Below are 13,322 nucleotides of genomic sequence, written 5' to 3'. Positions count from 1 at the left end.
TGTGCCAGAAGACCAAATCTGGTCTGCCTGTAATTAAAGTGGAATCACTTCTAGTTCTTCAGTGCCAACATCTAGTTAACAAGCTTGCTTTTGCAGCCAATCAAATTTATAATAAATAAAACAGCAGCCTCTAGTGTGAGGAAGGGCATAACACCACACAACACTTTTCATTGGAAAAAGGCGTCAGACAAAGGGAAGGATGTTTTTCTCCTTAGAAAAAATAACATACTGAGCTTCTGGTTAAATGCTTGTATCTCTCCCCCAATTATGCTGCCCCCCTCCACGTCAGCCCCCATTTTGGGATATCTGAAGTGATCAGAAAGACTGAATGTTCTTAACAACTAAGAGAATCCTGGATTTGCAGTCTAGAGATGTAACAAGTGTTTCCCAAGTCGTTTGAAGCAGGGAAACAAAGCTCACTCCATCATCTGTTCTCGGCCTTGTTTCACACATACATGTTCAAACAGCAGCAGCTTGCTACACAAAAGTTGAAAATTTAAGGTTTATTAGAAAAATATTTCATCTTTTATGGTATTGCATATTTTACACCCCCAGTTAAAATGCTTTTTATCACTTTCATTCAAATTCATAATTTGTTAGCAAGTTCCTCATGCAATTTCAACTGTTAACATACTTGTACAGTCAGAATGAGTACCTGTAATAGAAGAGCATCTTACTGAGGGGCAGAGAGTATTTTCAGGAAAAAACAACTCTGTACTGGAAAATCACAGAAGCAACACCATGATGGTACAGCTTCAGGAGTTGTTCCAAGTTCCCTCTCCATCCACCAAGGATTTTCAGGGGATGGAAGTCATGACTAAATATGTCACAAGTCAAGACTTAAAATAATGTATAGCTTAACTGGAATAAATCTCTGCTTTAAATGACAAGCTGTTATTCCTTCCTCTGCCACACCTACAGATTCAGGAACTCTAATGAGTTCGTTCATCTTCGATGCCTGAAAGTACACTTCTGTTTACTGAGAAATCCCTGAGATTAAAGAGCATCGAGCTTTTCTATGATGAAAAATACACAACAGAATTAAGTTTTAAATTTCTTGGATAAAAAATCTCTCACCATGTTTGAATTTTCCACTTCAGTAGAAAAAATAGCAATATAAAAGCCAACATCTACTGCATTATGCTCTGAAGAGGTTTAAAACAAAACATCTTAAGGTAGATCAAGTCTATTATTTTGGGAGAATGTGGAAGGCACTGGAGCAAATAGCTTCCATTAGCTTTACTCAGTCCCTGTCAGAATTATAAGATGGCATGAATAGTTTGGAGAAACTAACCAGGGAAAGGGAGAGAGAGGCACCACTGACAGTAGCATGTAGGTACACCTACTAACAAGGTACACGGGACTGGTAACTGGTGGTACCACTATGAACCACACAAAACTGGCAGTGCACATCTTGACTGGTTGATGGTTTATTGACTCCGGTGGTTCCTGATTGCTTACCCTTCTTTTCCTCCCATTTGCATTTTAACATCCACCTCTAGGAGCAGTCGCAAGCAACTCTACGCAGAAATCTAACTGAAATCAATGTCCATGAGGCTGAGTGCTCCAGAGAAGTTGGAAGTGAATTCATATCCACTAGAAAGTACATCAATACCTACTTTGAGAAAGTGCTGTTGTACCCATCAGACTTAGAAATAGAACAGTCAAACATTCCACGTGAAAAATAAAAATACATAGCCATTGGCATCAAATTCTGCATGTTCCTTAACTGTAGGCTCAGGTACCCTGAAGAATGAACTCAAGTCACAATTATTCTACTTCTTCTTGATCCAGTGAACTCAAAGCCTTGTCCTGTAATAGAGAAAGAAGAGTTAAAAAATTTAAAAGCAATGATGACTGATCCTAGTTTCTATTCTGCTGGGGTCAGTCCAGTAGAATTTCCTGACCTCACATGCTGTCTATTCCAATGGACATATGCTTTACAAGGGTTCATGAAGTACAAATCTACTAGGACCTCTTGCCTCTCAACAAGGTAGGTAAACAAGTTACAAAGGGCAGCAGCTCTGCACCACTGCTGACAAAAAGCACTTTGCACAGTGCTGTTGAAGATAAATAGATGTTCTTGTGTATGGAGAGGTGAACATAAAACATACCATAAGGGCAGACTGTATGAAGTTATGAACTGCTATACTGCTCCCAGAACTTGCTAACAGTAGACTTCAGGGAGAAGGTTAAGATTACGTCAAGCATGTGGTGAAGTTTCCTGATGTCTTTCCTAGACCTCAGGTTTTTGTGGTGGAGAGTCTGCCTGTGCCAGGAATAGTGTGTTACACTGAGCAGCCCTCCGTGAATGTCTCCTATTAATTTTTGGATCTATGTAAATAAACAGCTTGCAGCATAGAAGATGTATTTTAGCAAGCAAATCCACAGCTTAAGTACACATTGTGTTCAAGAATAACTTTTAGGTTTGATTTGCATCTGGCCCATGCTAGTTCTGTGAAAGTATGTACTTCTAGATTATGCATGAGTCAAGGGAGGCAAAACTCTTACCCAGCCCCCACGATCACGAATCCAGGGACTGAAGTGCTCTTGGAGGTACTTTAATCCAAAGCCCATGACCAGGTTCATAGGATGGTTGTCCACAGCAGTAAGTCTGGTGGCAACTTCCAGTGCAAAGGCAACTTTGGTGCACTGTAACTGGTCTTCTGTCTCGTTTGTGGAATCTGCTGAGACATTCTCCAGGAATGAATCGGTGAGACTCTTGAAGAAGGCATAGGACAACATATCTTCAAAACGCTGATAGAAACTCCTGTCTTTTTTGAACTGAAAAATAAGAATAAAGGTTGAGCCACTTCTGTTGTAATTGCTTTATAATCCCTACTTGGAAAGGAGAGCATCTCTAGATAATATATGCAATACAAGCTGATTGTGGTGTTGAATGCAGATGATACACAAACCTTGCATCTCACTGCAGAGCTATTCCTTCAGGAAATGTCTCTACATTTTTGTCTAAAAAAAAAAAAAAAAAAACAACAAAAAAAAAAAACAACCTTTCTCTATAGCAATTCCTAAAGCTGTAGGTTTTCTTTTCCTCCACTGAGAACAATATGTATGTCAAATTTAACTCAAGCACAAGAGGTTCTCAGAGTCAGTCCAGTGTCCAAAGTCTTGCAAAAGTGAATGGGATTGAGGCAGATGAACCTTTGAAGTACACATCTTTTTGTTGACTTCCTCCTACATTCCAACAGAGATCTGCACTAGTCTTCTAGTTTGAAGATGAAGATTTCAGAATGAATGGTGGTGGATTCAGAAAGCCTCAAATGGTGCAAAGAGAGGTTCAGGATAGAGATAAAGAGGAGGGCTACAAAACATTCACTCCTGGCAAATGTGTAATTTCTCTCTCCACTCTAGCCTGTGTAGCTCTTGAAAGCAGGACTTACCCTTTCTTCTAGCTGATCCCCTGATTTTCTTAACAGTGCAACTATTGTTTGTATTATCTTTTCTTCATCTGTTAAAGAAAAGAGATTGACATAAATATTGCTATCTTCTAGTAAGATCCAGAGAGCAAAGCATGGCAAAGTCTCTATGTTACTTAATCATGAAGAGATGTTATTTTGTGGCAAATTCACAGAGTTGTATATCCAGGATCTATAATCTCAAAGTTCTAGTCTGCATGGAGTAGGCAATACTTTTTCTCTGCATGATGTTTTGCTCCAGTTAAGAACCTTGGAAGGAGCCTTAGTATCCTGCTGCCAGCCCTGTAAGCTTTGAGGTATGGCTGATAAGAGAACAAAGCAGCAGATAGCAAAAGCTGAAGAATATGGACTCGAAATTAGTGGAGGAAATTCCTCTCCTGATTGCCAATTGCACTTTCTGCAACTTATTAAAACAAATGCTGGGTTTAACAAATTACAGAAAGTGTAAGCATGACAGGCTCCCTCTTGCAACCAGAAATCCTGAGGAAGCTTGCACTAACTGCAAACTTCTGCAGATGCCATGGAAGACAGACAGTTCAAACATTCAACAGATGTTGCTGGTCAATCTTGTTCTGTTGCTGAAGAGGGACTGACATCATTGTTCCAGAAGCAGGTCTTTGTCCTAAAAGCCCTAGCAAACTGTTTTGCTCCCAGTCCTGCCACTCCTAAGCACTGCTCTGACACCTTGTGTCACTTTGCTGTCATTCTCCTTTTGCATGTCACACCTGCCTGGATTTTTAAGGATGTTGCTTTTAACTGCAGTAGCAAGTAACGAAGGATATCCCTGAAATATGGGCAACAGGGCAGGAACCAGCAGAGTAAAATTCCCCCTTCACAGCATCTTACCACAGAACTTCTGAGTGCTTCACCATTCCTGAAGAAAGTGCCTTGCTCTGCAACACCAACCTGAGCTATTGCCTCTGAGAATGAAATTCCTCCCCTTACCATTTCCTTCACTCTCATTTTTGTCAGCAGTATCTCCGCTATCTTGTTCCAGAGCCCGGCTATGCACCAGCATCTTGAATGCCACATTTGAAGGAGATGGCTGAGGCCTGCTAGTCACAAGCTTGGAGAGTTTGTCTACAATATGATTGACATCTGCTTTTTCACCTGGTTGGGAAGAAGGGTGGGAAATAAAGAAGGTAAGTAATCTTGGCCAGAAATATTTCAGAGATTTACTTGTTCATATGTTTGCTGAGGTGGAATACCAAGAGATACAGCTTCTACTGCTGGGGCTTTGTTGTTTCCTGAGATTGGCTGTTAATAATTTAGAGAGAAAAGCATTTCCACCTTTCTCTAATATCTGAACAGCAACTAACTATATGTAGACCATATGGAAGAAAGGATGAGCGTTGCCCACTAGCAGACATCCTTGCAACTCAGAAGCACAGCACATATTAAGAAACAGGACTGTGAATCACAGACCTTATTATGAGGGTGAAATTGCCCACAGTTGGTTCATCTATAGGCCCAGATTCAGGAAGGGTGATGTAGTTGAATGCTCTCTTCCTAGTTTCCCCACATTAACTCTAAGAAAAAGAGAAGGCTTCCCTTCAGAGGTACCTCTAATGCAGAAACTTCTCCTGTCCTCAACACTGTTGCGTAAAGAACACACAAGTACTGCGAAAACTCAGCATCCAGGAGCCAGACTGGCTTCATCCACCCAGCAAGCTGACCTTGTTGGCCTTTCCTCTCACTGAAGGAACTCTGCCAGGCTTCCTGCCACAGCCCAGGGAACAACAGGCATTATTGTAAGACTTGCTTCAGCTAGAAAGCACTTGTCTTCACAGTGAGCCTCGTGGAGCTGGGGATGCAAGTGCGAACTCTCTTTAGGGGCATCTCCAATGCAACTGGCAGACAGCAAAATAAAGCTCAGCTGTGGTCTGACCCAAAACACTTCACAGATTCACAGGCAGAGTTTGTTGTGAGGTGCTAATGCAGCCAGTGAAAACTGCATTTCTAGGGTGGTGAATTAAGCCCCAGAATTTCCTTCCTCCCATTCACATACAGAGCCACATACAGAATTTCTAGGAAGATGAGCGGGCCATTTGTGACAGTGTATGATTATGTCTTCAGAAACCTAAGATTACTGGTTTTAGACAGAACATGCTGTCCTTGGGCAAGCTATCCCACAGAGCAAGTGTGTTTTGCAGCTGTCAGTAGTGCAAGTTATAAAAAATAATGTTTTAGGAATACGGTTAGCAATCTGCTCAAGGACAGTTCACATCTGGATCAAAGGCCAGACACCTGCTCCAGGGAGGTAAATGGGGAGCAAGGTGAGGTGCCACTGAGGTCTTGCTGCCACCTGCAGAGACCACAGTCATGAGTTGGGAGGACCATCAAAACTCCTGAGAGCTTTCCTTAGCAAGGTTAAATGAAATGGAAATTAAAATTGACACAGCTGATTGTGATATCTGGATCCAGATGATGGAAGGTTAAGGCTAGCAAAACGTATTGCGATGACACAGCGCCTCTTTATTGGGAGACGCTGTGGAGTTTGGCAGCAGGGAGAATTAGGATCCTCTGGTGGGTAGGATCTGGTCCAAGTTAGTTAAACTGATCGAGAATGGAGTGTTAGGCTAGAGAAATTTATCAGCAGGTGATAAATTTTAGGAATATTTTTACATGCAGTGAAGTAAAGGAGAAACTGCTGTGACACCAAGGTCAGTGAGCCGTCAGGATCACACTGGGACCAGTCAGACAAACACCTGTATAAAATATGGCAATAGATCATATGCTGTATTTGGTGATTTAATGCAGATACTTCACCATCCTCTCTCAATCCTTCATGAAAAGTTAAGGTATGGGTCACTTTCCAGAGCAGGAAAAAAAAACAAACAAACCAATTGCCTACAGTGTAGCACCTTACATGGGGCCAGAGTACAAGATGCGCATGTGAACTGATCACGAATGTCGAATGCATAACTACCACCACTAACTCTCCTTCTAGTATATGGAAGGGCAGATCCAGACTTGATATGGAAAATGCCCTCCTCAAAACCCTATCACCTCCCCAGCTCAGTCTCAGACAAGGCATTATTTTTAAACCCATCTCAGTCAGGATCTGAGAAGAGTCCTGTGGCAGTGATAACAAGAAGGTTTATCTAACTGTGGAAGACTTTGATGTTTCCGATACACAGTGGGATTACAAGAGGCAGCCCAGAGACATGGACTTCTCCCTAATTGAGGCTGGCTGCTTCTGACTGCTTGGCACCAGAGCTACAAGGAAAGCCTTGCACTTCAGACTATGTTGTGGAACATACATTCCATGGTAAAACTTTTTGAAAAGGCCTTCAAACAATCTCTCTTTCTTGATTTTAGTGTGGAGATTTGCAGTCTGTCCAGTGCTTCACATTTTCACAGGTATGAAAATAAAAATCCAAAGCTCATAACAAGCAGTTGCATAATATTTATCTTCATAAGATGAAAAACCAAAAAAGCTGGTCAGAAGCATGAATCTCATGTGCAAGCACTAGTGACGATCTATCCAGCAATCTGACTTCCTAAATGGAAACCAACAGCACATGATGAGCAATTCATAAATCATTTAACGTATTCAGCGAGTAAATGAAGGACAGACAGCAGAAGAAAGAACTAAGACATACTTTGCTCCTGAAAACTCCTTTTTTGAAGGCTCCCAGTGCAGGTGTCAGAAGTGGAGAAATCTTCCATTCCACTGTTGGGTGCACGTGTTTTTGTGGGACTTTGCTGCTCTGCTCTCCTGCAGAAAAAGGGCAGACAATATCTTGACAAGAATTTTTGTTTGGGTTGCTTTTTGCTTTTCTGTTTCTTTGCACCATGCTGCAATTCTGATACTTGGTGTGGCCCACTTTTATCCCTTTGATGTTGGATCTCCCCTTCACTCCTGATTAAGGATGATGTTTTCAGCACATTTGCCTCATTTTTCAGAAGTTTCTTATATCTGCTGGCTGGCAACCTCCGTTGGGCATAGGCCATGAGGATCCTGTATTCTATAGTGTCTTGCTCATTGTCTTCCAGCAATATTTCTTCCATACTGACATCATTTGGTGAAGACATCTCAGCTCCTGCAAGAACATGTTCTTAGTGTTAATGGCTTAGGGAACAGCCTGTTTTTCATAAATACTACCCAATACTTGACATGACTAAGGAATATTTCACTAAATGCCTTAAAAACCCCAGTGATAGAAATACTGCATTTCCTGGAAATCATAGAATCACTGTTTTTTAGAAGAGAATTTGGTTACTAAGCAATACCTCAAATGGTTATCAAAGCAATAAAATAAATGTAACAGGAGATACAGTACTCACTTTTAATTGCATTTTGTTTGTAATTTTTTCTTTCAGTAGTTATTCAGTCCAAGTGATATTTGCCCAACACCATTTTCCCTTACTGAAAGGCAGCTTACGATACAAAACATTTGCCCCAAACCCTTGGAGTGTTCATACTTCAAAGAAAAGAAGTAGCTCATTTTAGTGGGTAAAGGGACTGAATCCTAACAGCAGTCAATTATTCTGGAGAGGCAGAAGCATACAGTAGGAAGCATTAAGAAATTCAAGGAGCATTCAATAGTTGGGGTGCAGCACAGAAAAACAGGAGACATCATAATAGTACCTGATTTTCAAGTTGGAAAGAAAAATGTTTCATCAAAGCACTGCAAAGGAAAGGCCTGTACTGTGCTCAGATCATGCCACAAAGCAAGCATCTAACTAAATACAAGTTCTGCTCTCAGAGGAAGCGTTGACAAATTTGGGTCCTGATTGATTTAGGTGGAAAACAGTCAAAAACTGGCCCAAACATTAGGAAAAACTATGATGATATATTTCATATTCTCAGCTGTTCTTTCACGACAGGAGACCTGAGTCAACAATCTTACACGCTTGACTGTGTGCAATGACTGGGGTGATGGCATCATTTATTGCAACTTGTACTTGTCTAAACAAATATAACAATCACAAAGCATGCATATGCATTTTTCCACCTTGCTGCATGCTCTGGCATTATAACTTAACAAGCCACTGTCCCGCTCAGTGCAAAATATTTCATGTTTACTTTGCACTGGACTCCTTTGCCACCGAGGCTCTGAAGCCAGAGCATCAAAAGGAAGAACAAAGAGTGTTCAGCTGTGATGCAGCTACCCCTCCAGCCACCCTAGTCACATGAAATTGCACTCTTATCCTGCAACTGGGGCTTCTGTTGTCTACAAACCAAAATAGGAAGCTTTGTTCCCATTGCCTTCTCCTGAACAAGTACCAAATTCATACGCCCTCAGGTGCAGAGGAACAAATGTAAGCTATTTTCTTCCTGCCTGGAATATCATTCAGCTATTTGCAACTTTGAATAAAACACTCTCGCTGATACACAACCAAATGGATGCTCAGATCCTAAGTGTGGAGTCACTCAGATATAACTGATTAAATGAAAAAAAAAAAAAAAAAAAAAAAAAAAAGATTTCCATGCCCCAGAAAATGATAGAAAGAAATACATCTCAGTTGATTGATTGCCTCATTTAAAATACTACTTTTAATGTAAGATTCATTTTGTTAAAGTTTCAAATTTCTAACTTTGTAAGTAACTTTAATAAAATCATTTATGTCACTATGTGCCATTCTACCCACATCTGTGGAAAGCACCTGATGTAATCAAAACTTGGACATGCCACATACTTCCACCATGCTAAACTGTTTTGTGGTTGTTAATGAGACAAAAGAGAAAGAAAAAAAAAAAAAGTGAGATTAAAAAAAGTCTTTCTTAAGAAATGTATGAGCACCAAAGATTAGATTATTAGCACCAACTCTAAGCCCCTGGCTTACATGTACTCTTAGTTCAGCACTGTCCTTATCAGGAAATGGGAAGGGGATGAGGAAAGGGAAAGGAAAGGAGAAAGAGCCAAGGAGAAACCCTGGAAATATCACACTGTAGGTCTGATGTGTCTGATCCTCTTTGCACTGCTAAATGCAGCAGTGCAACTCACAATCTGCATCAGTTTTTAGAGGCTATTATTCTCTCAAGAGAAAGATCTGTTTCCAGATGCTGTGCTGAGATGTCACTAGTTTCCACAGTTACTTTAGAACAAAGCACCAAAGAAACAAGAATGGAAACTGTGTGACAGGTGTAGGGGGAGAGAAAGATGGGGAAAATTCCAACACTTCCATTAGTTGAGAAAGATGACTTGTTTGTCTTCCAGGGAAACTTCTGTATTAATTCACTCCACAGGTGAGCCAAAGTGTGATTTCTCAGCTGTGTTCAAGTTAAGCTTCTGACTCACCACTCTCCCAAGCCTCCAGCAACCTGTTTCCAATACATGCCAACAGCCTCTCTGAAATTTTCTTCCTAGTGTTCAGCTTGTTCAGTTTTCTGCAAGCAGTGTGTTGCACTGTCTAGCTGTTGGGTGTGTAGAACTCTATATCTAAACTCAAGTGGCAAATTTTCTCACTGTTCCCTGACTGCACACCTGATTGAGAACAGATGACACAGGTGACAGACATCTGTTGCCTATGAAGAGTATCCAGTCCTGGCCTGGTGGGGGCCCATTCTGCTTGAAAACTCTTGCTCCCAAATTCATTCCAAAAGCAGTCCTTGTTTGCTGAGCACAGAGGGAAGGGGGAGAAGGTGACAGTGGCCACTCTCTTGCGAGTTGCTGCCTCCAAATGTTCAAGGAGTCAGCAAGAGCTTGATGCAAAGGAAACTAAAAGCAAACTGTTACAAGAAACAAACCCAGCGGAGAAAAGGAAGTAGGAGCTTGAAACACAGGAAAAGCAGGGAGAACTGAAATGCTGCAAGACTGAAACAGGCTGCTTCTTCACTGTGTGCCAGGAGGGGATTACTGGTGGACATAACAGAGATCAGACACCTAAGACCAGAAACCAACAGAACTTAAAACAGAGCAGGCTTCCTCATCTCTATTGGGTATATAAAACTAAATAAAACTAAAAATAAAACTAAAAATAAACAGTAATATAAATATTACATAAGCTATAAACAAATTACTTTAAAAATAGAAGTTTCGTTCCCAAACATCAAAAAGAATGATCTGTAATAGCATAAAGTAATCAGCACAGTTGTATAACCTAGAATATCACTTGAACAGTATGCGTTAAGAACTGGCCTACCCAAACCAATCCTGAATGTGGCTGTACAGATAAAAAATCAAATAAGGGTTCAAAGGTTGGTGTTCAAAGCAAGGCTAAATGCAGGAGGTATAATGTAATTACAACTTCCTGGTACATAACAGCAAAGGAGCACTTGCTCTTCAGACGCAGCTGTAGAGTTAAACCTGCTCCTTGCTCCTTACTCCTTCTCAGGCAGCCCCTGAGAAGTGAAACAAATCATTCTGATAAAAATGTAGTATAGAAGCTTCCATACTGAGACATTTTTTTCCTATCCAACTAGATCAGAAGAGCCTAAAAAGAGAACGAAGTGTAGTCTGTATATTATGTGTTCTATCGCTCACAGAGAGCAAGAAAAAGATATCACCACATGCTGTTTGGTGTTTGGACAGAACAAGTAGTAAACTTGTTTTGCAGCTCATTTTAAAGTGTGAAACCTTAATTGTTGGCATGTATCTCTCTTTAGAATTACTTCTTACATACGTACTATAACCATATTTCCCTAATATCCCATCTGATACAAGATGGGGACAGGATAAGCTTTTTGCAGAAAGAGCACTCAATTTGCATGAACACTCCCAGAAATAAGTTTCTACTCAGAAAGTTTTTTAATGCAATCATTGATCTTTTTTGGCAAGTGCTTGGAAGTCCAGCTGAACACAGAATCTGCATATTATTTCCTAGAATGATTAAAAGAAACTTGAAGGATCAGATGATGGAGGGTAACAGCGCAGTCTCATTCTGTCTACTTAAAAATACTCTGGTCTAAATTATTTATCTTCGGGAGCTTGCAGACCTCAGAGGAAGTAGTACTACTCCCTTCTGCTTCAGTATATTGTGAAGATTCAAAAGTAGGTGAAATAACTTTTTATTTGGAGGATGCCCACTTCTAGACCCATGTTTGGCAAAACTTTGTGATGCCATGTCTTGGCTATGCCATTTCTTGACTTCTTTTACATTGTTTTTAGAAAATATCCTCAGGTATAAACCCAAACTACCACAGCAGCTAACTGTACAACCCCCTGGTCTTGCAGTCAACAGACAGTCCACCTGACTCCAAACTTGTGGCTGCCCCATTCGTGCTTCCCGAGCTCCTTCTTTCCTCCTGACTTTACTACCTTGCCTCTTGTGCTTCTTTCTCCAACACCAGCAGAGCAGAGCATCTGCAGACATGATCACCCAATACGTCCTCTGTGGGAGGGTTCCTCTCACTGCATCGTGGGGGTTTTTCTACAAATGGCTGAGGAACCTTGAACTAGCAGAGGCGAAACACTATCAGTGCTGGCGCTGATGTTTGGTTTGGTTCTTATAGAGAAGCTCAGAACTGTCACAAGTCTCCATAGGCCACACATATGCGAGTAGTACACTTCTCTGAAAGCAGTATTTCATGTGTATTGACTCAGGCATTCACATAAAACCCTAATTGGTTTGTTGTTTTCTGAGCAGGAGAGTCTATGCTGTTTTAAACTGTACAAATCCTGTGGAAAGCTAGCATTACACTTGAGGCCACATCTCTCCTCAAGTACTGCAGTACAGTTTCCTCCAGAATGGAAAGCAATGAGACGCAATTTGAAAGATTATGTGCTCCTTATTAAATCTTAACTGAAGAGGAACCACATAGTTAGTAAACGGTTACACCAGCATGAGGATAAACATCCCCAGTGGCAACAGATTCTTCATGAAGGCTGTTGTGCAAGAGATACAATGCATGCTATACAGAAAGGTCTACACTGATACACTTCTTTCAGAGAAGTTATATGGCGGCCTGTGCCAGCCCAGAGGTTTTTCTCTTACACAAAGACAAAAGGCTGCCCCACACTCAGACCTGAGAAGAGAATCCATACACCAACTGGCTACATAAATTCACTGAGGTACTCCTGAGTTTTAAATCCAGTTTTCCGCGCAGTTAAATGTGCTGCAGTTGGAAGAAGAGAACTTTGCTCTACTTGGCTATGTATGTCAGGCACATCATCAAACATAGCAAGGCTTGTACAGAAGTTCCAAAAGTCCTAGGACAGTTCCCTCCTTTGCTTTTTGACATCATAGCTAAGCCTGGCAGGGAATTACTTTGAATTAACCATGATAAATGTGGCAATTTAATCCATACACAAATAAGATTCAGTGAACCCCATTCTGGATTATGGACTATCAGGCATTATACATAAGAAACAAGGCTCAGAGAGTAAAAGGGTATTTATTACCTTCTGGATCCATTGCACCAGCAACACGGTGTGCCTGATGATCTAAGTTCTTTCTCCTTTTCTTCCAGTGACTACACTTCTTTCTTTGGTAGAACCAGCCTTGTAAGCACAGGAGTTACCTTCACAAAAAAAGAAAAAAAAAAAAAAAAAAAGAAAAAGAAAAAAGAAAAAAAGAAAAAGAGAGAAAAAAGAATTTAACTTCCTTCACTTCTTCTATTTAACATTTTCAGTCTCACATGGAAATACACGCGTAAAGCTTCACTACTGCACTTCCAGTGAAGAAGTGCCCTTGCATTTCCTTATGAGAACAATGTTCAAACATCTCACAGCTCATTTCATAGAAAGCAAGAAGGGTGGAGCCTTCCCTCGAGCATGTGACTGGTGCTGAGCAGCAAGTAAGGCAAGTGGGAAGGTCTACAACTGCTCTGGGCTGCTTGCCAAGTATGTTTTTTTCCTTCAAAAAAAAAGGAAGTATTTCTTTTTTTTTCTTTTTCTTTTCTTTTTTTTTTTTCCACTTCATGGTAAAAGTTCAATGAAATTATCATTTTGATACTGATTTTTGTACGTGTGTGTGTTCTGAAATCAACTGTGCCTT

At 40.7% G+C, this 13,322-nt stretch overlaps 1 protein-coding gene across 1 annotated transcript; it reads right to left on the bottom strand.

The window, feature by feature from the left end:
- Window positions 1–488: 488 nt before the first annotated feature.
- On the bottom strand, window positions 489–13,059 carry BCL2L14 (BCL2 like 14). Its single transcript, XM_042835120.1, has 6 exons — window positions 12,728–13,059; window positions 7,043–7,483; window positions 4,383–4,547; window positions 3,402–3,469; window positions 2,512–2,784; window positions 489–1,812 (listed from the first exon to the last, which is right to left on the bottom strand). The coding sequence occupies exons 1-6, from the start codon at window positions 12,738–12,740 to the stop codon at window positions 1,771–1,773; spliced, it is 1,002 nt and encodes a 333-aa protein (XP_042691054.1). The 5' UTR covers window positions 12,741–13,059; the 3' UTR covers window positions 489–1,770.
- Window positions 13,060–13,322: the final 263 nt, after the last annotated feature.

The sequence above is a fragment of the Centrocercus urophasianus genome, unplaced genomic scaffold, assembly GCF_019232065.1.
Source record: "Centrocercus urophasianus isolate 14NV4802_14NV808 unplaced genomic scaffold, USGS_Curo_1.0 seq_5, whole genome shotgun sequence".
Lineage (NCBI taxonomy): Eukaryota > Metazoa > Chordata > Aves > Galliformes > Phasianidae > Centrocercus > Centrocercus urophasianus.
Note: the sequence above shows the minus strand (reverse complement) of the source record. Positions and strands in the feature narration are given on the sequence as shown.